Source organism: Centrocercus urophasianus, unplaced genomic scaffold (assembly GCF_019232065.1).
Source record: "Centrocercus urophasianus isolate 14NV4802_14NV808 unplaced genomic scaffold, USGS_Curo_1.0 seq_14, whole genome shotgun sequence".
Lineage (NCBI taxonomy): Eukaryota > Metazoa > Chordata > Aves > Galliformes > Phasianidae > Centrocercus > Centrocercus urophasianus.
This window is the reverse complement of record NW_024884586.1, coordinates 5,322,974-5,346,848: the sequence shown is the minus strand read 5'-3', so window position 1 is coordinate 5,346,848 and position 23,875 is coordinate 5,322,974. Positions and strand designations below refer to the sequence as shown.

General features: G+C 38.1%; 2 protein-coding genes across 6 annotated transcripts in view; one reads left to right on the top strand and one right to left on the bottom strand.

Annotated features, from left to right (window-relative positions):
- Positions 1–13,996, bottom strand: part of OTOG (otogelin) — a 92,913-nt gene extending 78,917 nt beyond the window's left edge. The window contains exons 1-11 of the mRNA XM_042814279.1: positions 13,945–13,996; positions 13,811–13,871; positions 13,675–13,729; positions 12,108–12,198; positions 5,928–6,020; positions 5,564–5,718; positions 5,079–5,197; positions 4,577–4,782; positions 2,566–2,696; positions 1,675–1,781; positions 715–824 (exon numbers count right to left, since the gene is read on the bottom strand). Of these exons, the coding sequence (XP_042670213.1) occupies positions 715–824; positions 1,675–1,781; positions 2,566–2,696; positions 4,577–4,782; positions 5,079–5,197; positions 5,564–5,718; positions 5,928–6,020; positions 12,108–12,198; positions 13,675–13,729; positions 13,811–13,871; positions 13,945–13,996 (1,180 nt within the window). The remainder of the gene's footprint in view (positions 1–714; positions 825–1,674; positions 1,782–2,565; positions 2,697–4,576; positions 4,783–5,078; positions 5,198–5,563; positions 5,719–5,927; positions 6,021–12,107; positions 12,199–13,674; positions 13,730–13,810; positions 13,872–13,944) is intronic.
- Positions 13,997–16,833: 2,837 nt separating this feature from the next.
- Positions 16,834–23,875, top strand: part of LOC122157616 (harmonin-like) — a 44,636-nt gene continuing 37,594 nt past the window's right edge. For 4 of the 5 annotated variants that reach the window (XM_042813475.1, XM_042813474.1, XM_042813478.1 and 1 more), the window contains exons 1-4: positions 16,834–16,916; positions 20,478–20,545; positions 22,053–22,196; positions 22,709–22,847. In XM_042813475.1, the coding sequence (XP_042669409.1) occupies positions 16,881–16,916; positions 20,478–20,545; positions 22,053–22,196; positions 22,709–22,847 (387 nt within the window). In that variant the 5' untranslated portion in view covers positions 16,834–16,880. Of the gene's footprint in view, positions 16,917–18,874; positions 19,054–20,477; positions 20,546–22,052; positions 22,197–22,708; positions 22,848–23,875 lie in introns of all 5 variants that reach the window. The other variant, XM_042813476.1, reaches the window with a different exon arrangement.

The window sequence follows — 23,875 nt, the reverse complement described above, 5'->3', positions numbered from 1 at the left end:
TGGCCCATGACATGAACAGATGCACACACCGATTTCAGGTATTTACTCTTTGGTAAGTCAACTGAATATATGTTATCTGTACCAACAATACAATGACTTTCTAACATGCAAACAGAATATTCATATATCCACAGTCCGTCTATTGCAGGTGCATCAAGAAACAATAACTCTTAAATCACAGGACAGGTAGGACATTTCTTACAGCAAAGCTGTGAGATCAGCATGGCAAGCAATAGACTATTCATTAACCAACATTGCTGGAAGCACATTGGAAATGTTTCTTTCATGAATGATAAAACAATGTTGGTCTTGTTTTCCAGACGGACAAATTAAGACGATCTCTTTCAAATTTACTTCTTGTGATTTCTAACATGAAGACTTCAAGTGTAATTCAAATTGATTTTTAACAGTCATGATTTATTTTACATATCAGAAATCTATGAAGTCTTGGTCAATATTTGAAAGAGTAGCCCCATGAGAAAAACTTTTCAATCTTACTGATTATCAGGGACTCTTTAAGGACTAAGCTTATACTTAATATACTCACCACAGATTACACATATCAAAAAAATTCCCAACTTGTACACAGCATTGGAGTCCATAGTTATGCTTTCACTGATAACTATATTTGTTCATAATAGGAGGAAAGAAAGTAAATTGTGAAGAGCAATCAACTACTGTGCAGTATTTCCAAGTACTGAGATGTCTGCATACCACATGGCTGAAAGTGCCTCCTCCATCCATGAAGAGGTTTCCCTGCTTGGGCACATGCTCTGGCATATTCAGTTAATGCTCGACACCAAGTTGCATTATCAACTGCTGACCTTACAACAAACAAAAATTGTCATATTATTTTTGTCTTTCTTTCAATCTCATGACTGCTCCTACACTGCCTACTAGAACAGTTTGAGTTTACATTAATATAGCTTTAATGTGTTTACTGAAGAGGCTAAAAGTCTTAAATGGATATGTCATTCTACTATGCTTGAAGACAGAAGATCGATATATTGGAAACCTGACATTAAATCCATTGAAGCCAGCAATACAGCAATAAAGAGAGATGTGAATAGGGGTCTTGGTTTTTAGAAGAGAAACAGTATCCAACAGAACACTCAGAAGAAGGCATAAGATTTCCACCAGAGTGTTGTCATGGTGCAAGAAATGGAAATAGTTTTCTGCCCTGCTTTTCAAACAGTCAAAGCTGCTTTGAAATGATATTTTTAAATGATAGCATAAACTCAAATAGTTTGTGAGCATGCAGGTAATTAATTTCAAGTTTTGGTTCAATTAATGTTTACTGCTTAGGAATGCCCATTTAATCTATTCAAAATTACCTTTCATTAGGATTCAAAATACTAATGATGTCATATAGTCAGCATGAAAATAAATGCCATACTCAAGGAAAGGTAAATTAATAAATTATGTTTATTATTACTAATAAACTAATAACTGGGTCTTGCAATCCTTACACCAAACAAACAATTCCATAGAAATCTGACAGTACAACTAGGAGTGAGAAAAGCAACACATTTTAACTTCTTAAAAGAATTTCAGATAATCAGTATGCAGAAAAGAGCCACATTACTGTTGTTACCAGTTAGTTAGAATTCACTCTCACAATAAAGGACAATGTTTTTCATAATTTTCAATATTCTCTCAAAAACATTCACTTACATGCAAAGATCACTGGTACAGCTTGCCATAAAAGGAAGAGGGCTCACATATTCGTGACATTGTTCAAATGGAGGATGTAGTAGAATATTACACAGAGCATATGCTCTCTGAAATTAGAGTTGTGAAAGTTTTAAAAAGTAAACCTAAGCAGAATAACATACTAAGCAAAAACAGAACAGACCTCTCTCGGGCTGACCAGGAATCCCTGTCCATTCATCAACTAGAAGCTACGGCTAGCAACATAGTGTTCCACATGTCAGAGTATTGATAATATTGAAACTTTATACAAGGTCATAATAATGCTAATAAAATATCATTTACCAGAAAAGGATAGATAGTATTGCAACTAAGCCTAGACAAAATGCAAGAGTCTTCATTTTATTCAAATTAAAAAATATAAGCTAACAGAAATAAGATGCCTCACATCACCATTAGTTTCAAAGTACTTCATTTCAGGGCTATAACTTCAAAATAGTTCTCATTTGTAAGTAATATTTTGATGTGGTGAACCAAAGTGACAGAATTTGTTGGGTTTTTTTTAATACTAGTAAATAAAACATGCTCTCACTCTATTTTCATATGCCTCCTTCTTATCCTTCTTAAAGGAAGTAATGGGAATCAGCTCTGGAACAAGCTTCTAGTTCACAACTTCTCACTAATTTAAGCCAAAATTCAATTTGGCTGCTAACCAGACAGCATAATATCCCCAGAAGAACAAATATTAAATTACAAACTTACACAGAAGATCAGCATAGTGAAAGAAAGGAATAAACTACATGCTGTTACAGCAGCCTTCTTAATCCACCTCTCCAAAGGAGAGTTGAGAATATTTAGTCAAATTCTTGTAAGAAATATAGACTATGGTAATAATCCTTTCATGAGGATCCAAACCTGTAAAGATTCATGGCTTTGAGTCAGGCAAGGTGGCTCATTGAGAAAAGAATTATCCCATGTGGGTTGTCCTTGCGGAGGATTTTCCTGCCAACTCTCCACAAACTCTGTTATATCATCTGTCAGTTTTCCTAAACAAGACACACAGTCAATAGAGTGATTTGACAATGCTGCTATACTAAAAAAACATCTGAACAAACATACTACCATGTTAACAAGAGACAAGCAAATATTACTGTAGCAATTGGACAGAAAAATAAGATGGGAGGACTGACGCTACAGAAAAGTACAAAGGAAGAAGATTGCTTACCCATATCAGAAGATTCCAGGTTTGCAGGCAAAAGTTCCACCAGGGAAGGATCTCCTGAAAGAGATCCTCCCCTAGTGGCAGTCAGCTTATAAGTGGGTCTAGGACAGGTGGAGCCAGGCTCTACCCCTCCTAGTCACACAGCTGAATTGCCTTCACCTGCACTCCCAGGGCTGCCTGGGTCCTTTCCCCAAGTGCTCAATCAGTGGTTCAGGCCATGACTCAATAGTTACCATACAACTACCTACAACAAGATGAATCAGGTCTAAGTCTGAAAACATACTGGTCCTTATAAGACACAGAAAGCCCTTTAAAAGGGAATATAGAGAAAAAGTTTTAGAAGGGCAGAAAGAGCCTAACTCAACAGGTGATCTAACAAGGAAGGACATTAGGGGAGTAGGACTGTGCCTACTGCCATCTTTGAATGAAAGCAGGAAAGAAATCTGTGATAATATGCATAGATCTAAAATGCTTCTAAACAGATAGCCTAAAAACTCAAGAATAATAAGGCATTCCTGAGTCACTGCAAGGGTACAATATAATTATCTACATTATCTATGTAAACATCTACAAGTATGCCTTTTCATGAGTAGATACGTCCAATGCCAGCTTTCAACTAGGTAAGAATGGTATAATCCAAAGAGATATGATGACATTGATTACTGCTCAAATTATCCATAAATGCATATCATGCCTTATCTGTATTACTAATGCTCCTCAAGATATTCAGATAAAAGTAGTATGCAGTGCATCTACTTGTGCTACAATTGCAGCTTTATGCAACTGAGATACCATGAGGAAGTTGAGAGGGTAGGGAAATGTTTGATGGCAACGAGCACAACGAGCTATTGATCTCGGAATTAACTTAAAAGCATTTTGATTTAGAGAGCTAACTGTTTAATGGGCTGATGCTTTACAAAATTGAATGACATGCCTTAACAGCAAAAGGAAACCTACTATATACATTGTACTTTGATCTTTGAAATTGTATTCTAAAGAAATGTCCTACTTTTAAAGAAGAGAAGTGAAGAGTTAAAGAGCCCAAAGCAACAATTTCCAGAAGTTTTGATTGCCTAGACTGAAATATTTTTTAAGTGGGCCTGTTTTTGTTTGTTTGTTTGTTTTCCCCCTTGTTCTTTTTAGTTCATAGAGGTCTTTATTTAGAATTTATTGAAAGCCAAGACTCTTCAGGTATCTGAAGTTGGCATCTAAAGGACTGGGACTCTGAGAATCACTGGTCACTTCTGAAAGTATTAGTTTAAATGAAGTTTTGTATCAAATGGGAATTGGCAATCTTCATTATTTGCTAAATAAAATTATCTATTCAATTCCAATAGTAATAGCTCAGGCTTCCATAGGTTCCTATGTAAAACTGCTTAGAGCGCAGTGAACATTTAAAGGTACAATTGCATTTTTTAGGTCCCAGGAATCTGAAGTGCAAATACCACTGGAAGTAGTGGAGTACTCCAGATTCTAGCTATGCTTTTGAAAAGCTCATAACCCTCCAGGCTCCCATTCATACTGAATTCAGTCCTGTTCGTTGACAGTATCATCAAGAAGTGCTTCCATACAACATTTTTCATTTAAAAAAAATGGTGCATTTAAATTCAATTAGCATTGCAATTGAAAACTAAACAAAGTAACAGTTACCTGGAAAAAAAAAAAAAAATGTATTACACCACTGAAATTATTTTGAATACTCACCATAACTAGTTTCAAGATCATCCTGCAGGACAGCATTATTGTTCCCACACAGTCCATGTGTTTTGCCCAGGTACTCTGGTGCCATTTTGATATACACTGCAGATATACCATCCCAAGCCAGAGTAAAGGCATGCTGGTGCCTGACTAGAAAATATCCAGCTAGTTTCTGGATGTGTAAGTTTCCAATAACAGAAGGCAACTGAAGTCTGTGAAGCAAGACAGGATTAAAAAAAAAAAACAAAACAACACACCTTAAATAAGGAATACCACAACTAGTTACTTGATATAATGACTCCTGACATTACTACTGTTTAGTTAGATACCTCCACCCTCAGATACTACTCTATCTGTACTACTCCTCTAGCTGAGGAGGGCTGGTTACAGCTGTGGTATGAATTTATTTCTTTTCTTTAAGCTATAAGTAATCTTGTTTATATCTTATTAAAACTGTATCATGGAATTACAACTATTGTTACAGCCTCAGAAAGGTGAGTACCATTACCCAAATCCTTTATAGGTGACTTCACTGCTCATTTTTATTTGTTCATCTCCGGAAAAGAATAAACTAACAGACCGTTTGCAAGAGTATGGAGAAGAAAGGCATTCAGGATCATTATTCACCTGTAAAACAAAATTGCTATTGTCAAAGTTAAGACTATAATTGAATTCTTCACAGTGCATATGATACACAACTAAAACTCACAATCTCACCTTCAGCATGTGAAAAGAATTCCACTCTTCCCAAAAATCTGAGTACAATTAGCAGTCTTTACACAGCAGCAGTTGGTTTAGAAAGTACAGACAACTGTTTTCTTACAGATCTCTATAATTTTTGCAAGATTAGCTAGTAGCATATATTATGTTAGAATTACATGTGCATTCTAGATCCCTCTATACTACCATCTCAAGTTATTTTTAATCTACTAAAATTACTGCATCAGCATGTTCAAAAAACAGTAAAAGGGAATATAGAAGCGCAATCCCTACCTGTATAGAAAAACTCTGCTCATCTAATTCAGTTTGTCTCACAAGTGCATATGTGGATTTCCCAGAAAAATAGTAATAGAGTCCATCGAAAGTTTCAAAGTGATATTGACCCCACGTTCTGCATATATGATCCCTTTCAGCACCTGTGTTGTACACTAATAAAAGGAGAGTCACTTGAAAAGTACTGCTGTCGTTTAGATTTAATCTGTATTGAAATGTAACATAGAGCAATACAGTACCACAGAAGGGAGAGGAAAGGAAAAATACCAGAAGATGAAGGAAACTTCAGGCAGAAGTAATTTTTGCATCTGTGGGAACCCACATGCAATTACACAGAAATCCATTCTGTTTCCTCCCAACACACCTGTCTGACATCTTGGTCCAGATGCATTAAATCGACTGCAGTTGCAGAGTTCCCTGTAGACACATTCACCTCCATTAAAACACGCAAATGAACCTGAGTTGAAAAACAAGGCACATCAAGAATAAATTACAGTCTTCATTCTTACGACCCAGTTCTGTTACTGATCTTTACCTCCACAAATGACAGACGATGTCTTGGCATTTAAATTCTGCATGAGGCCAAGAGAATGCCACAGGATCCCACAAGCAGGAAACATGCTGAAAAAAAACTCCATCTTAAGAAATACAACCAGATGCTATGAACGTATTACTCATTCAGAAGGACAAATCAAAATGGCTGTGGGTTCTGACATTCTGACATACTTTCTGTCCATTCATATACTGAATAAATGAAGTGAACAGTTATCATAACACAAAACAGCTCAGTGCCCATATCCTTCTTTAAAAGAATGCTACAAATAATACTGGATGTGTAAGCTCTGCCAGCTCTGTCACAGACATATAGATCTTGAGATCCCAGCTATACATCTTTCAACTGTCTGCTCTCCTTCCATGCCATAAGTTCTAAGCTTCTTGCTACCAAGTTTAGACATTACAATCAAATGCTATTCTCAATCTTACAATATAATCACTTATTTTTCTAACATTTGACCTTCTAAAATTTAAGTCTACTTGGGAAAGCATTTGTATGTTAATAATTGCCTACTTTCCAAAAAAAAAAAAAAATCTAGTAAGTTCTGTTGTTTAGAGAAAGCATTATTTGTCATGTAAGAATATACTGATAAATATACTGATATCTTTAAAGATAGAAACTAAGCACGCAAGTTCAGAAGAAATTATTTCAGGAAGAGAAGGCAGTTTAATCCTTTTTATTTCCCTTGCCTCTAAAAATACATTTTTCTTGAAAAATAAAACATGTATTGCATAAGTGCTGTTCTGAAAAGCAGAATAAATTCTAAATAAATAAAGAAAAGGACCTTTTCTTCCACTTTGGTAAAACCCTGACGTATGAAATATGTTAACATCAGTGGGGAACACAGAAGCCCTAGTGCACCTAGATTACCCTGTAAGCTTTTGAGAAATAGTAATTAAATATGGTTTGAGGCTTTGTCAACACAGGCAAAGCTGATTTCTGAAAAATCTATACAAACTGCAATTTATTTAAACAAAATGCACTGTTTTATGATTTCATGGGCCACACCATCTTCAGGTTTTATTCTCAATGCTGACATTCATTAAACATGCATGGAAAATCTAAATATCAAAAGTAGATTCTAAACTGTTTTATAGAATGGTTGGAATGTTTTTCCATAAACTAATTGTTTAATTCCATAAAGCTAACAAATGCATCCAAACAGGGCAAGAGTTGAACACTGACAACCTACTGCTGCTGAACAGATGCTGAATTCCTCACTCCAGTAAGACCAATGCAACTTTTCTTTCCTTTCTAGAATCTCATTTTGTTGATGTATTATCAATAGAAATTTTCTAATCAACGTATTTTAAGAGCAAATATTTAGTTTGCTTTACCTGCATTAGAGAACATTAAAGGAACCAGGAAGCCATACTTAAAAGATTTGAACTCACTAAATTTGAAAGATAGTATCCTGTGAAAATAACCAAACTTCTAACAAGGATCAGAAACAGTATTTTTGACAAGAACATCCAACATTTTAACAAAACATTATAAACTCCAGCTTCATTCTAATCTCCTAAATTAGCTTGTGCAAGTTTGTCAGTACACTGTTGGTGTTTCCTATGGCAATTTTTATTTGCAGAAACTGTTGAGCTGGAATGCTTCCCCTGCCTGGCCAGCTTGAGCAAGTTCCTGCACTAATGCAAGCACCATGTAGAAAGGTCCCTACTGAGCCACCTCATTTACATCCTCACAGTGATCAATCTTGTCACTAATACAATAACCTTATCCCTCTTGTCAAGAAGGGCAGAATAGCTCTTTCATCTTGAGTGTTGTGAGACCTGTGTAATCAGAGCTCAGGTCTCTGTTCTTGGCTTCTCTAAGACTATACCCTCTTGCCTGTCAAGCTACAATAATCTGCAATTAGACTGCAAGTCATGTTCCTCTTTGCTGTAGACAAAGTTGCTCCCTTTTGATGTTTCAGGTTGAACGATTCCCCTTTAAGCATAGCTCAGGTAACCTGCCTGAAGCTGCATTTATTTCAGTTGTGGACATAGTCAGCTGATCTGTCAGCAGCAAGCTCATAGTCAGTAGCTGGGAAACAAGCTGCTTGCTTCCTTTTAGAAAGAAATCAACTCCCAGTTAGAAGTCAGTTAATTCAGTTTGAAGAGTGTTTTCTTCTTTACGAAGTCCTCTTTTATTTCCACAAATGTGATTCTAAGAAAACACAATAAACTGAGCTGTTGTGTCTGCTCATATCCCTTTTTACATTACTGCAGGGCATCTTTCCACAGCATGGAAAATTTGTGTGCAAAGCCAAAGTAATTTTTCATTAGGTAATCAGAAGAATATAGAGTTAATTCCAATTACATTCAATGATCTTACTACAACAGTAGGCTCCTTTAATCAGGAACTCAGAACATCTATTTCTGTTCAATTAACATTGAAAAAATTCCTCAGCTACCAAGAATAAACATCCCATAACAAAGGGTTAACATAGATCTCTGTCACGAAAGAAATATATGCACTCTACCCTTACACTCTGCAGGTCACCCTGATAACATAACCATCATCATCATCACAAAGCCAAGTGTCAGAAACTCCTTTATTAAAGAAGGTGAAGATTTAGAACCATCTTACAGAGAAGGTCTGAGTTCTCTGCTCCTCTTATTCTCTCATTAAGTCTACACATCTCTTAACTACTGAAGAGGCTGCATTCAACCCGGTATGGACTAGTATGTTAAATAAGACCACTACAGCTCTTTAGACACCATAACCCAGTCTGTTTGCAATTTGTTGTAAAGGTTTCCTGACAATCAGTGTCCAAGAGTCAGAGGTGACTGTTTTTGTTCTGAATAGAGATGCTTGAACAACATCATGCAGACTTGACAAAAGGATGTTATAAAATCCATTTTGAAATACACTGTAATCCCATCCAACTCTGGCTGGCTTCTCAAGTGTTCAACACCTGGGCTCTGACTATAAATCTTGCTGATTTTGTATGGCAACTGGTCAAAGAAATCTTGCATCTTTGTCAAAATAAAAGTACTTCAGAATATCACAACATTTTGTGTTCAGTTAGAGAATCAGTATGGCAATAAGGCATAACAAACTACATAGCATCTAAGGTATGAACCTATTCTGTTGTTAGCCAAGTACAAGTTTTGGTTCCCTCACCCAAAGTTTGTTCAAATTTGCTCACATACTTAGCAGAAGAAAAAAGTACAAACTCATTTGATATGAAGTCCATCAGAAGAAAGCAGGATACAGGCATTAAAGGACAGCAGTCCTCCTGCACCACAAAGAGCTGAATGCAAAGGAAGCCATTATCTTAATCTCACAAAAAAGTTAAAATAATAAGCCAAGGAGACACTCAAAAGTTTAAACAATGTAAAAGCAAACATTCAAGAGTTTCAAGTTTCATCTAAGCTATTAAAAAGTTTCAAGCAAATGTAGACAATCGACCTGAAAATTATCAAAGCACTAAAAAGATTCTTTACTTCAAAAGCAGCAAATTTTATTCTGAAATGGAAAAGTAAAATGAAAGAAAACCATGGCATTTTGAAATCAGGCTTTGCAAGAAGCATCAACCTGGCTACTTTCATTTCATAAGAGTAGGAAGAATGCTTAGAATATTAGACTATATAGAATATATAGAATATTAACTGTTAATATTCTCAAAAGTTTGCTTTTATTAAGAGCATAATTTCCACCGCATACTTTCCCAAGAGTGCTTTCAGATATCACTTTAACTATGGGAGAACTAACACAACTACTATTTGCATTATCTTTTAACCTTCAGCATAATAATAGTCTTCCAAAGAATCTGTTAGTAATGGCACAAGTCTACTGAAACAGTCTTCAGCAGGCTGCAATGCAACCTTTACACGAGGACAAAGACCTCATTACTTCAGGATGCAAAACTTTTTCCTGAGATGAATGAGATGTTATTTTTTAACACTTCACTCACAGCTTTCTAGTTAACTGCAGATTTTCTGCTATCCACCATCACGACACATACACTGTAAGCATCTAGCAGAATCTACATAAATCTCCAACGTGGCCTCCTTCAGCATTTCAACACAGAAGTGTTTAAAGTATTTAACTTGTTAGGAATTTTCAGCAATAGTCTGGAAGTTACTTCCAGAAATAATTTGTTTTGGTCACTTCAAGTTCTTAACATGCTGACCAGTTGTTTTTTTTTTTTGGTTGGTTTTTTGGTTGGTTTTGTTTGTACATTTTGAGGTGTGTGTGCACCTGCCTATGTGTGTTTTGTTCAGTTGAGTTTCTTAGTTCATAACATAGAATTAAAAACAGATGTGCAGAAGGTAGCTGTAGCTTAAAGAGCTATGGACAGTTAACTGCTGTCAATTGTGATTTGTGATTAACTGCAATCAATTATTGTGATTAATATCTAAAACCAAAACCTGTATTCCCCAGTGACAAGAAACTAAGCCAACAATTCACCTCTTGATACTTACCTATAACTTTTGCTGTTGTTGTTCCATTGACTTAAGACACCATATTACTTCCTAAACTGCATATACTTGAGTAATAGAACACAATAGTGAAGACACTTACTGCACACATAATATAAGAGTTCATATCAAACATGTTTGGTTTCATCTATGCAGACATTTGTAGGAAGAAAAATACTACTGTAACAATGAACGACTGCAACAGTCAGTGTGAAATATGTCTGTGATAGTCAGTTTTGAAAAGCATCTCCAACACATCTAGAGAGACAGCTCTAAACTAGGAGAAACAAGTTGATAGCTTCCTTTTCTGGCTTAAAAAATAATAAAAGGGTTTGAGTATTTTATATATCCCCAGATTGGTGCAAAGTGAAACCTATGGACAGAACAACAGTAACTTGCATCTCCCTCCAGATAGAGAGGGTTGAAAAAAAACTTCAAGTGTTTAGAAAATTTTATCTAAACTCTTTCAGAAAATAGGGTTTTCTTTTGCTTTGTTTTGCTTTGTTTTTCATATGTGCCTATCACAAACAGGCAACAATGGATTCTATTTCCCACAGGGGGTTCACTGGGATTTTAGAAGGACACTTCTGAGTCTAGATATTGAACTTGCTACAAAGAGGAGAAAAATATTCCACCTGCAAATATAGATAGTGATTTTTTTTAAAGCATGTCTCCAACAACTTTATATTGCTAAAGCAAGGACATCAAAAATAGAAATTTCATCATAAAAAATAGATTTCATCATAAAATGAAATGTTTGACCAGTCGAAATGCATTATAGAGAAAGAAAACAGTCCTACCAGTACCCGAAGGAAAGCTGTGGAGGGACTTTTTATAAGGGCAATTAGTAATGACAGCACAAGGGGAAATGACTTTAAAATGGAGGAGGATAGATTTAGACTAGATATTAGGAAGAAATTCTTTACTGTGAGGGTGATGAGATGCTGGAACAGGTTGCCCAAAGAAGTTGTGAACAACCCCTCCCTGGAGGCATTCAAGACCATGCTGAGTGGCCTTTAGCAGGGATTTGGATAGATGGTCCTACAGCTCCCTGCCAACCAAAACCTTTTTATGATTCTAGGAGGTTCATTCTATAGCATTTACAGAGGGCAATGAAACAATTATTTGTCATAACTACATCCTCTTTTAAAAGCTCAGACATGATGCGTTAGCTTGAAACACTTTCATTCTCCACTCTAGATTTCTTCTCTGCTTTAGTACTAGGCCTACTCTGAAGTGATTGGTCTCATGATCTTTCTGCAATAGTTCTATTCAAGTAGGACCATGACTCTTAACCCTTTCAGCCGCTTTCTCTGAAGCAGAACACAAAATTCATTTGTGCCATTAAAAAAATGCACTTAGCAACAAACACAGTGAACTAAATTCTGCATTACAATCACAGCAGTAATAAATTTCTCAGCATAATTTTGTAGCACCAACTTATATGTTAATTATTATTATTAACAAGTTTGTATTATTCAACTTTTTTCCTTCATAGCAATAATTAAATTGTGCAGAATATCAGGGACAAACGAAGTTATTTCCATGAAAAAAAAGTTCAACTTACTGGATGGTCCACATTTCATACTGTGAAGTCTTCTGTTCTGAGGCAACGATACTGCAGTAGCTGAAGCATTATGAACTGTCATTCCAGACTCCTTTAAGGAAGAAGAAAGCTATTTAAGCTGCTAAAGCCAAGAGTGGCAAAAACTCTTCCCAATCTCTCCACGAATTTACCAATTTTATAAACCTCACTCTTCATATTTAATTTACTGAAAATTTACCAAAAAACCATTACTGCATATTAAAATGTATCATCACTCCAATGACTCCAGTAAGCTACTATCAGTAGGCACAGGATAGGCAAAATAGGCACAAAGAGAGCAAATAGATTTTCAGCCTGTTAACTAAAATACCCAAAACTCACATCTACATACTTTCTTGTGTACCCTATCCTATACTCCTATCCTCCCCATCAACTCTTAACTGCCTCTAGACTATCATGTAATAACAATTAGCTACAGCTTAGAATAATTAGCATGACTATGTTAAAAACACATCCCTTATCTTCACAATAACCTACCTTTGTTCTACCATAGCCTGCATCCAAGGCAACTAACATGTTTCTCAAATCAATGTGGACATTTCTATCCTCAGAAGCCTAAAACTTGTCATCATAAGTTTCTCCCTTATTATAAATGCATTTACTTTCATTTATATAGCTTATTTACTACAGTAAAACAAACACTACAGCCATTTCTATTTCAAGTCTTCATCTATTCCACCATGGAATTTTGAAGATTGAAGAACTGCAGCTGCATCATTACAATGGTTATATAAGTAACTACTATGCCACTGAAATAAAGTACAGATTTCATCAAAGTAAATTCAATAATAAACATGTTACTCAGTAAAATAGGATAACATATCTACCTCTTATTGTGCACAAAGCGATAGAAATAGCAATAAACATGCCCAAATCCCACCAGGAACACCAACAGCAGCATCTATGGGGCTTTAGCTAAGGATGCAATCACGTCTATCATGTTTATTTGGTTTTCTCAGTCCTGTGAAGGTTTCTATAAAGCATTTGTAAAACAGCAAGTGCTTTCCATGCCCTAGATATCTATTGACACATCTGACTGAAAACTGACATTAAGAGCTATGTCTCTGTGAACATAAACCCTGCAGAGAGTGTAAGAACAACCTTAGCATTGCTGTACCTCTTTCTTTTAAGACAGCTTATTAAAAGGAAGAACATGTAAAAATGGTTTGTTCTACCTCATATTCCTGATTAAGAAAAGAAACGTATGTATTTTTTTCCCATTTCTCCTGCACATATTTCTTACAGAAGAAGTATTAAAAGCCCCGGAAGCCACCACAGAAGGAAATGAAGCTTATTTCTGTACAGTGACCCCCTGGGGGGAGCCTCAGTCCCCAAGCACCTGGTGTTACCCGTGCCTAAAACCGTGACCCCACAGCAGCCCCGCCTCATACCTCCACCAGACAGGCAGGACGAGGCATCACCTCGTGTCACGAAGGACCCACTGCTGCCCCATTCACGCTTCATAAGACACCACCCCATGGTCCAAAGGGCTGAGCGCAGACCCCCCACTCTCTCCCACTCTCCCTACCTGCATGGCTGCACCGAGGCCGTCCTCTCTCCAAGGTCCCGCGGCGCTGCTTGGGCTGCTGGCAGAACACGGCAGGGTTTGGTCGGTTCGGGCAGCCCAACTCGCAGGAGCCCCGCTCCACCCCGGCTGCTCTTACCTGTGGATGGGGAAGTCATCACCAGCGGGAGTCTTCGCACTGGCACCTCGCGGAGACCAAGCTGCAAAACAAAAGCACCAGGTTAACAGCAGTCAGACCACGCTACACCATGCTAACTCGAGTTAGAAGCTCACCCGGCGGCAGCCCGGCGCACAGCAGCGCCCCGAGGAGCAGCCTAGCCTCCATACAGATGGGTAGTGATGTCCTGAGAAGCAACAGCCCCTCACACCGACCGCTACTTAAGCTCACTCCGCCCTCCCAGGCGCAGCGGCCGGGGGGTATAAGTGGCCTCCCGCCCTCCGCCCCGGCCCTTTCCTAAGCCACCACCCCTCATCGTGCAGCCCTGTATCTGCTACAGGTGAGGGGCACGCGCAGCGCCTCCACTGCCCGCATTTCCTGCGCAGCGATGGGTTGCGTATCTGAGCTCTATGCTATAGCACCCGTGCTGCTGGGTCTTGCCCTACTGCTGCTGGCTACGCACGGCTCCCGGCACCGGCTGCTGGCACAGGGGTTACCAGTGCCTCGTGAGCTGAAGGCTCGAGGCTGCTTGCTGGAGCGACCGACAGAACTCTGTTAACAACAACAGTCGTGCTGGTGCAGAATGCGGCATGCAGCTGATGTGTACTGATTATTTCTGTAGCTTCTCACAGCTGCACACTCAGTCTTGAATTTAGAGCTTTTTTTCTTTTCTTTTCTGCTCTTTCTACCTTCCCTAACCTCTTTTTTTCCCCCCTTTTCCCTCTTTCTCTCTGTTGCCTTTTTTTTATTATTATTATTTTCTGTGCTTTTCCCTCTCCCATCTGCTGCTGCCTTTCCCCCAGTCATTTTGCAGGTGCACATATCCTGTAACAGCAGCTTTAGAAGCTGCCCACACCGGGTGAGAAACTGCCTCGAATGAAAAGGGGCCTTTTCTGCCTGCTTCGGGAAGTCTGTTAACAGAAAGTCATTAAAAAGGTCTCTTTTCTGCCTTTGTAATTTGTCCCTGAGGATTGTATTTCTTGCTGCAACAAGTGTTTTTCATTTCTAATGAAATGATGGAAAACCAGCGATGTTTTCACCGAGGATTCTGTTCTCTCCTGTAAAAGTTAGAGGAAGAATGTGTATGAGAGATGAAAAGAGGAGACAGAAAAGATCCTTTTCTAAATAACCTCAAACAGAGTTTTGCACTTGTTTTCTGCCCACGGCGCAGAGCCCTGCTCCTCTGGGCACACCACACACTTGGCTTTGGTGTGCTTTCTCTGTTCCTGACCATGTTAATGGAAGTGGAGAGAGTTCATCAAAAGTATGTTTGTGCAACAAAAGTGCAAAAAACATTGCAAAAAAATGTTTGCACAACAAACATTTTAATGCATTTCTTTGCTTTGCAAATGGGCTTGACCATTTTATTCATCTTTCCTTAATGCCACATGTAATAATAATAACTGGAATGAGCTTAAAGCTGATTTAGGCATAATTTGATTTCCCAACATGAAAGATTTCATTACCAAAACTAATAAGCAGTCAAAATTATACCATCTTTTAATCTGGCCTATTTGAAGTAATGAATGATTCAGAATCATCTCACAAATTTTCTGATTATTAAGCTCACTGTTTGAAGCAGGGATTTTACAGAAATTATTCTTTCATCAGCTGAAAATTAGGGTTAAAAAGTCAATTTCTTTCAAGTACACATAATCTTCAGCTGACAAAAGATCCATTTCTGTGAAGTCCTCTCGTAGTGATTGACAGACATCACTGACATAGAGTTCAATGTAAAACTGAAGGACGCGTACAAAGTAAGGAATGTCCTTTAAAGTTGTGCATCTCCTTCCTGCTGTTGGCAAATACAAAACAATTTTATTTTACTTATGCAGGGATGAAATTATTTCACAATGTGTAAAATGCTCCGTTAGAACAACTTTTCAGCATGGTGTGGTATTGCAGCTTACCGTAGGCAGAAGACAAGTGATTTGTCTATTTGTTGTGCTACTAAGAGAAGTTTGTTTTCTGAAAGCTCTCTGTGTTTGTACACAGGTTGGCAGTGCATTCCTCCTTCTTTTTCCTGACACCTATGTGCAAAGCAGGCAGCGGACCTACCACTGAAATGTGCCTACACAGCAAAAAGGGGCAGGAGCAATTTCCAAGGGAGCTGGTGTCACTTAACACAAATAATATATTTGTTATATGGTTTGTATTTGGCTGCTTGGATTTTTTAATTACTTTTATCATGCCTTTCTATACATCCCGACAGGTTCCCGCAGTCAGGGAAGCTTCCAGTGCTTAACATTCCCTATGGAGCTAGGGAGGTAAAACTCATTCTGCTGTGAGGCTCAAGGACATGGGGCAGCTGCTCCCCTGCACTTCTGCTAGCCTTCATTGTAGAAGTCTTTATTATCAGGTACTAGATCAGGGAAGGTAGGAGGAGCAGGAGCCCAGGACAAAATGACCTACAAGAGATTAGTGTGAAAGAGCTTCCCTTTCAGGTGCTTTGAGCTTGATTCCTATCCAGTCACTCATTGTAGGCACTTCATGCTACCGATGTAAGCAGTGGTGTTTACTTTCATAGGAAAGCCTGTTGGCAATGAAGTCAGACTTGAACACCCAACTACGGTACAACACAATCACACAGTTTACCTAAATATATATTAGATATATTTCAGTAGAATAATTCACTGAAACAAATTCGCCTTCCACCGGGTGTTCGCATGCTATCCATTTTATATCTTGCAGTTTGTGTATAAAGCAGAGCTAGAGGCACACCTGCCTACCAGGACCAGAGAAGGCTGGGCGTCAGCTCCTGCTGCGTGAGAGCAGGCTGTAAGTTCATCCCGCAGCCAACAGGTCGGTGCGAGCTGAGGGAACAGCCTGCAGAAAGGGGTGACTTTTTTCTCTTATCTCCTTTTTTCTTTCTTTCGATTTGCCCTTAAGCAGCCGTCCCGTCGGTTCGCACTCAGGTACCCGATTCCAGCGGCCGGTACCGACAGCCGGGGCTGCTGGAGGCGGCGGCGGGCGCACCTCCCACCCCGCCGGGGCGCGGCCTCGAAGGCGCAGCCGCTCCGCGCAGCGTCCGCACCCCGCGTAGCAGCGCAGCATGGAGCGCCGGGTCGCCCGCGAGTTCCGGCACAAGGTAAGGAAAGCTCGGGGCACGGCTGCTCATCTCGGGATGGGGGAAACGAAGCGAAGCGCCGCGCTGGGGCACGGCTCTGGGCTGTGCGCCGCCCGTGGGTCGGGTGACAGGAGTGGCAGGGTGAGCCTGCTGTGAGAGGGTCCCTGAAGTGGTAGGGAGGAGAAAAACAAACAATCAAACCGCGAACAAGTAAGCGAACAAACAAAACCACCACCAGCAAAAACCATTCTTTGAAGCATGAGCGTTGATACAGTGGGTGTTGTGTTATTTTAATAAAATCATATCGAAAGTGTAGCACCCAGTGTAGTTTGCGGAAGGCAAAGGTGCAGGTGTTGAAGTCCAGGCCCACGGTTCTGCAGGCAGCTTCTGTGCAGGAGTTCAGTTCCTCCTTAATGCTTGGGAGTGCAATTGTGTGTGTGCAGCCATGTGCAAAGGCACTTGATGCATGGAGCGGCTCCCTCTGCCTGGCACATCTTGTATCATGTACCATCAAATAAGCCTTTGGCAGAGATCGAAAGTGCATGAGTGGAATAACCGCAAAAGGAAACGAGGAGAAAAGTGATTTACATATTTAGGATTTTGTTTTTCGTAACAGTGAGTGCTGGCTTTGTTTGTTTGCTTTCCTCGGATGAGGAGTTTCTTTGAGATAGCTCCTGAAAAGAGAAGAAGTGTTTTGTAGAAATATCATCTGGTAATGAAGTTGTTAACAAGGAAATGTTAGAATGAAGTAGAGGGGCTGTAAAAAAAAAAAAAAAAAACAAAACAAAAAAACCAAAACAAAACAAAAAAACAACGAAATGAATTCCAAAGACTTTGAGAACCTGGATACTGAATAATGATGGCTGCAGCTGTGCAGCAAGTACTTTCAGTTTTGATATCTATTACTGTGTAACCCAGCAGTGGGTTGTGCAAGGTATCTGTAAGGGCTCAGGTTGCTAGGCGGATGGCTGCCATTCTGAACTTTAAACCCTCTTCCACCTCTTCCCTTTAACTGCTGCTGCAATTATTCATAAACTATCCCAGTCCCACCCCGATCGAGTAAGAAAGGCTTATTGTCAGCATGTGTTGGTGCAAGTACGTAGGGTTCATGCCTAAGTGAAAGTGCTTCCTCTGAGTAAGACGATACTGGAACACTTCTTTAAGTTGGTTTGTATAATCATGCTGAAGTGGCCTCTGTGGGGATTTCGATGTCTTGACTGCTTTTTTTTCCTTGGTCAAAACGAGGAAAATGACCAGTTATGTACCACTCAGATATTTGTCTCTTTCATTTCATTTTTCGTCCTCAGTAATTTCAATCAATTCTCCCCACTGATGAAGCACTAATACAAGTTATATACGTAAACCTATTGGCCCGCTTTTCAGTTTTCCTTATTAGCTTTCCAAGGCCTCAAAACTCACATGGAACTTGATATTGTTCTGCAAAAGCTGACTGACACGCTGCTGCTGCAACAGCCCCATCACTGTAGTACGAACCTGTTTCACACCAAAAAGTGCTGATTTTAAACAGTAAAAGTGTATTTTCACTTTATTAAGGCTCCTGAGAACTGATTTACTTTTAAGTTGATTCCGCAGTGTTTTAAAAGGGCAGCAGATGTTACACAGTTCGCTTTGCAGTCTTGCGTTTCAAGTTAAATGGTGCCGTATATTGAAGCTCATTCCGGAAACTGAATCAGTAAATCCATTTCTAAATACTCACTTTTACCTGCAGAATCTTTCTCTATATCAGTTTTCTGATGAAAAGCATGCTTGAAGGCAAAGCTCGTAACAATTTTACAGATAGTAAAAGAAATTAGTAGACATGATTAGTCAGCAGCAGCCAGCTCTGTGTTTTGTGATTGCCAACAGCAAAACATTTCTTCAGCTAGTGAAAGAACTTTGTCGTAACTACTTTCTTCAAGTTGGTCTGCTCTTACAGTTAAGAGAGTTTACATCAGTTGCACTTTCTGTTTTAATTTCAGGTGTTACCTCTTTTCAGATAGATGTCTGTTGAATGCTTCGTTTTTTATAAAGCCTGCTAGTATGCTGTGAGTCTTGTGATAGCACTGCTTTGATAGAACACAATAAAAAAACATGGAGAAGTTGGAAGTTGCAAAAATTTGTTGCACTGAAGAAAGATTAGAAGTATATCTTTGACAAGGTTAGTAGGTACAGACATGTCTTGGCCATGGTTGGTGTCTTTGTAGACAAGTTTACCTTGTCCATGCATGTATACATGTGTAACACTGAGTATGAGATGCTCTACGCTCATCATGCAAAGTAACTTTTCATGTGTGAAAACAAACTTTGTCTGTTGTCTCTCAGACACAGAAATACATTGGGTGAACTCTTAGAATCTTTTAATGTCTGTTAATTTCCAAAAGGGACAGTGGAGTTGAACCAGAAGCTATGGTCCTGGAGCACAAATCAACAGATGTTTTATAGGAGTTTCATATAAGAAAAACAAGTAGAATGGACGCTTCTTGGCTTGAAAGCTGTGGAATCACCTATCCTATGCCTTCAAAATTAACTTTTATTGAAAAAAAGAGATACTAGAATATTTCACTTGTCCAAGTTATGTCACCGTTGATTTCCTCTTTTCTTAAATGTGGAGGCATGATCTTTAACAGATTTATGAAGCTGGAGTCAGCAGATAGAAGTTATTGATGGCCCTAGGTAAATTTCTAAAAGGGACAAAGGGAATGTGAAGCATGTATTTAGTTTAGAATATAATATAAAGCATTGCAAACTTAGAAAGCAAGGGCCTTTGTTTAGCTATGCAAATTGGTCTTCAGTCTACACCTCACAGTAATATTAGCCTTTAGGTCAAATGTAAATTCTTTTCTTAAATATTGAGCTTGTCTAAATGTGAAGCTGCTGTGCTGTGACCTCTTACTGGAAGGTCTCACCAGCATCACAGAGTGTAAGTTGAATTCCTCATATAAGAATTCTAGTTTGTTGTTGTTGATCTATTTATATCTATATATATCTTTATTTTCCTGTAAGCATTTGAGAACAGGCACTGTAATGTGACACTGGTTTAACTAAACGTACTATTACAGGGGGAGGAAAGAATAACTGGCAAGTTCTACCAGTTAAGAGCTGTAGCTGAGAGGAAAGGTAGTGCAGCTGTTTACGTAATGTTACAAATAAGGTACTGCCTGAAATCAGTGGATTGGAACCACAGAACATAGATTGTAATTATCTCAGAGGAATGTTTTTATCTGTGACAGCATGTGCTATATTAACGAATGGCCAAAAAGGTTTCTGAAAACATTTATTCAACAGTACAGCGATTATCAGGTAAGACTGATATTCTGTTATTTTAGAGGTATTGCACGGCCAAGAGGACTTCAATATTTACTATTTTGTCCAATTGCTGCAATAATAAATTAAAAGAAGTCTTGTCAATTTCATTTTTTGAAGGATACTTTCTTATTTATATATATTTTTTTATTTAGAAAAAATAAAAACCCATTCCCTGCTAAAGTCTTTGATCTGTGACGTAAGAACTTGTTGAAGATTTGTACATTTGGCGTTTGTGGCTGTTTAATCAGATCTACAGTAACGTCCTTGGCTTTTCAGGTTAATCTGCTAATTGACAATGAAGCGGAGAAGGATTACCTTTATGATGTGCTGCGGATGTACCACCAGTAAGTAGCTTTATATATGTTTGTGTAGAATACTGAGAATGTTTTGGGAGTCAAGACTTTAAGTGCTCTTTCAGGAAGTTACAGCAGAAGTAGTATTTTTTTGTGCTTTTTAATGAAATATTATGCTTCTACAATGTAGCCTGCAGACATTAAGGGGGCATTTCTTTGTCACTCATAAAGTTATTTTGACGTTATGACTTGGCTGTTTTGGAAATGAATTTGGTTGATTAGGGGTGGACTGTGGGAGTGAAGCATCTGGATGATAGAACAGTTCTTCAGAGACAGGAAGAGAATGTTTATCAAATTAATTATTTCCCAGTGATGCTTATTTCTTTATAGCAGAGGTTTTTGTTGAGTAAAGATTTTTGCTTACTACTTAGGATAAGAGTTACTTTCAACTGCTTTACCCAAAAGCTGAAAACTTAGGGTGGGAGTCTGGCTTGTTTAACTCTGAGTTATTATGATATAATGGAAAGAAACTGTAAGGTGATAGGCTGGTCACTAGTTCTTTTGCTGAACTGATTTAAACCACAGTTTCTTTGGACCTGTGTCACTGCAGATGAGATCAGCATCTCATCCATTGTTTCTCAAAGAGGATTAGAAAGTATTTTCCACTCATCATAGACGAGTGGCTCTGATAGACATCGTTTCCATTCATACCTTAATAGCATCTAAGCTGAGTGAAATGCAGACGTTTCGATCAGATGTTTGTACGAAGCTATAGCTTTTGGTGTATTCAGCTGCATATCTGATTCAGTTTCACTCAGGTCTGCCTAATTGCTTCTCCTTTCATAAAGCCTGTTGTTTGGAAAGCAGGTTGAATCAGTATCTCTTAATTATTTAAAATCTTCTTCCAGTTATAGAACTAACAACGTGTATAGTATAACTGTTCCTCGGTTCCCAAAATGGCAATAGCTTAAGCAGAATTTCAATATCTCTATGAACATATATTGATGAAGTACCAATTTTTAAAAAACCTTTTATGGAGTATTCCAAGGAAAAATTACACGCAATCACTGTTGGACAAAACACATTTTTACATTTCTTCTTTGTGAAAAGCACTTCAAAATGAAAGCTGTGTAACATACATTCCCGGTTTGTATTTTCAGTGCAGATGCCTGGAAAATATTTTATGCCAGGAAATGTAAACTGTAAGAAAGGGAACAGCTGGTACTACTATAGACTAAGTTTAAGTGGATGTTGTATAAGTTTTCTTTTAGGAGCTTTGTTTAATTACAGATCTCATCGATAGAAGTTATGTATGTGACCTTAAATGATAAAGACAATGGATAAGAGATGTCAGTCATTTTGAAGGAGGTATTCTTTTTGTTTGCTTATAGAAAGTTTACTTTTCCAGAGGTTATTTTGGTTTGGTTAAATAAAGACTTGTATAAATAACTTTCTTAGTTGCAAGGACACACCAATATTGAAGCCACATCAACAGCAAGTTATTTAATAGTGCTTTGTGTTGATGACCCCTGCCTCTTTTCTCGCTGTGTTTTTGTAGATCTATGAACCTTCCAGTGCTTGTGGGTGACCTAAAACTCGTAATTAATGAACCAAGCAGGCTGCCTCTGTTTGATGCTATCCGCCCACTTATTCCATTAAAACACCAGGTGGAGTACGATCAGCTTACGCCCAAAAGATCAAGGTAAGAGAAATGCAGAACAATGTAGCTAACTCCAGATAAATACAAACAAGAAATACTGAGTTTTAAGACAGCAGGTATTTTACTTGGAGTTTATCTATGCAGAGCTGGGCACATAGGCGCTTTTAAACTTTGCTGTGTTTTGTAGAAAAACTTGAACTACCTGAAACTTTTTGCAAAGTAGCTTAATCTAGTAAAAGTAGGGTGTGGGAGTCCAAAAACAATGCTTCTCTTTTGAAATAAACTTTCCTCATTTTTCCTGCATTTAATAGAAACAAAAAATCTTATTGCTCTAACACCCTATGAGCACTGACAGCTTCAGTGATTGCAGTGATTTTTCTTACGGGAACTACTTTGTGGTTTTAATAAATAGACATCCATTGAAGTTTTAGTCAACTTGTTCTTTTTTCATATCTGAATGCTCTAAGAGGAAAATAATACACAGCTTTCATATGAAATGCTGTTACTAGGAAACGTTATGCAGCTGGGCAGTTAGGTATCTTCCCCTGTTTCAGAAAACTGAAGGAAGTGAGATTGGATCGTTTGCACCCTGAAGGACTGGGAATAAGTGTGAGAGGTGGAGCGGAATTTAGCTGTGGCCTCTTTATTTCCCAGTTAGTTAAAGGAGGACAAGCAGACAATGTTGGACTGCAGGTAAGACAATTATATCCGTTGATACTGTGCTGTAAAAAGCTTTTCTGTGACGTTAGAGAAACAGGCATTAAGAAGTGTTCTTTCATGTTTAGAAAAAGCTAAGTTGCTAGGTGATTTTTGTCTCTTCTAACAAAATATGTAAGATATGTACATTGATGTCACAGCAAATGCCACTGGTGAATGCAGTTATTCAAATTGTTCTCTTCATCAGTTTTATTTGATTGTAGATGGTAAAACTTTCTTCATCTTAGGGCTGCGATCATTTTGGACGATAAAAGGTTTTTCTGGAGTTTATACTTTGTTACTTGCAATAATTAAATGTAAGCAGACAGAGAAGATTGTTCTAATTTTGCCAAATTCTCATTTTTCAGAATTTGGCAATTCCGTTTGGCAATAGAATTAGGACAGAGTATATAAATATTAAGAATGCTATTTCCATGTTGCGCTGATATGATTTATACACGGAGTTCAAATAAACACCTCATTACATAAATTGTATTGTGGTGGTGGCTTTTTTCCCAGTGAAAATGCAGAAAAGAAACATTCCCTATTTAGCCATTACAAGTATATTTTATACTGTATAGAGTTGCTTTTCCAATGATTAAGCTCTAGGCATCTGAACTGTAACAGTGCTGGCAAAAAAAAAAAAAAGTATAGGAACGCTTCTTTTTCCTAATTCAGTACTTCTCTGACTTGTACATTTGAGGTTGTGTAGTTGTATGGGTTTTTTTTGTTTGTTTGTTTTGCTTTGTGGTGTTTTTTTTTTGTTGTTTGTTTGTTTGTTTTTTTTGTATTTGTTTTTTGTTGTTGTTGGTTTCTTTTTAGTGTGTCATTCCTTCTTCATACATAGTGAAGAGAGAAATGAGCAGTTGCTGTGGCAGTTGTCTACGTAAATCTTTCTGTAGCTGATAAGGAGTATTTGGAGGTCTGTTTCCATGTAGAACAGTTGATAAGTCTGGCTAATTTAAATTTGTGGAGTGTGAATAGTTGTTGAAAGAGTTGACGTTCAAGGTTTCTATTTAATACTA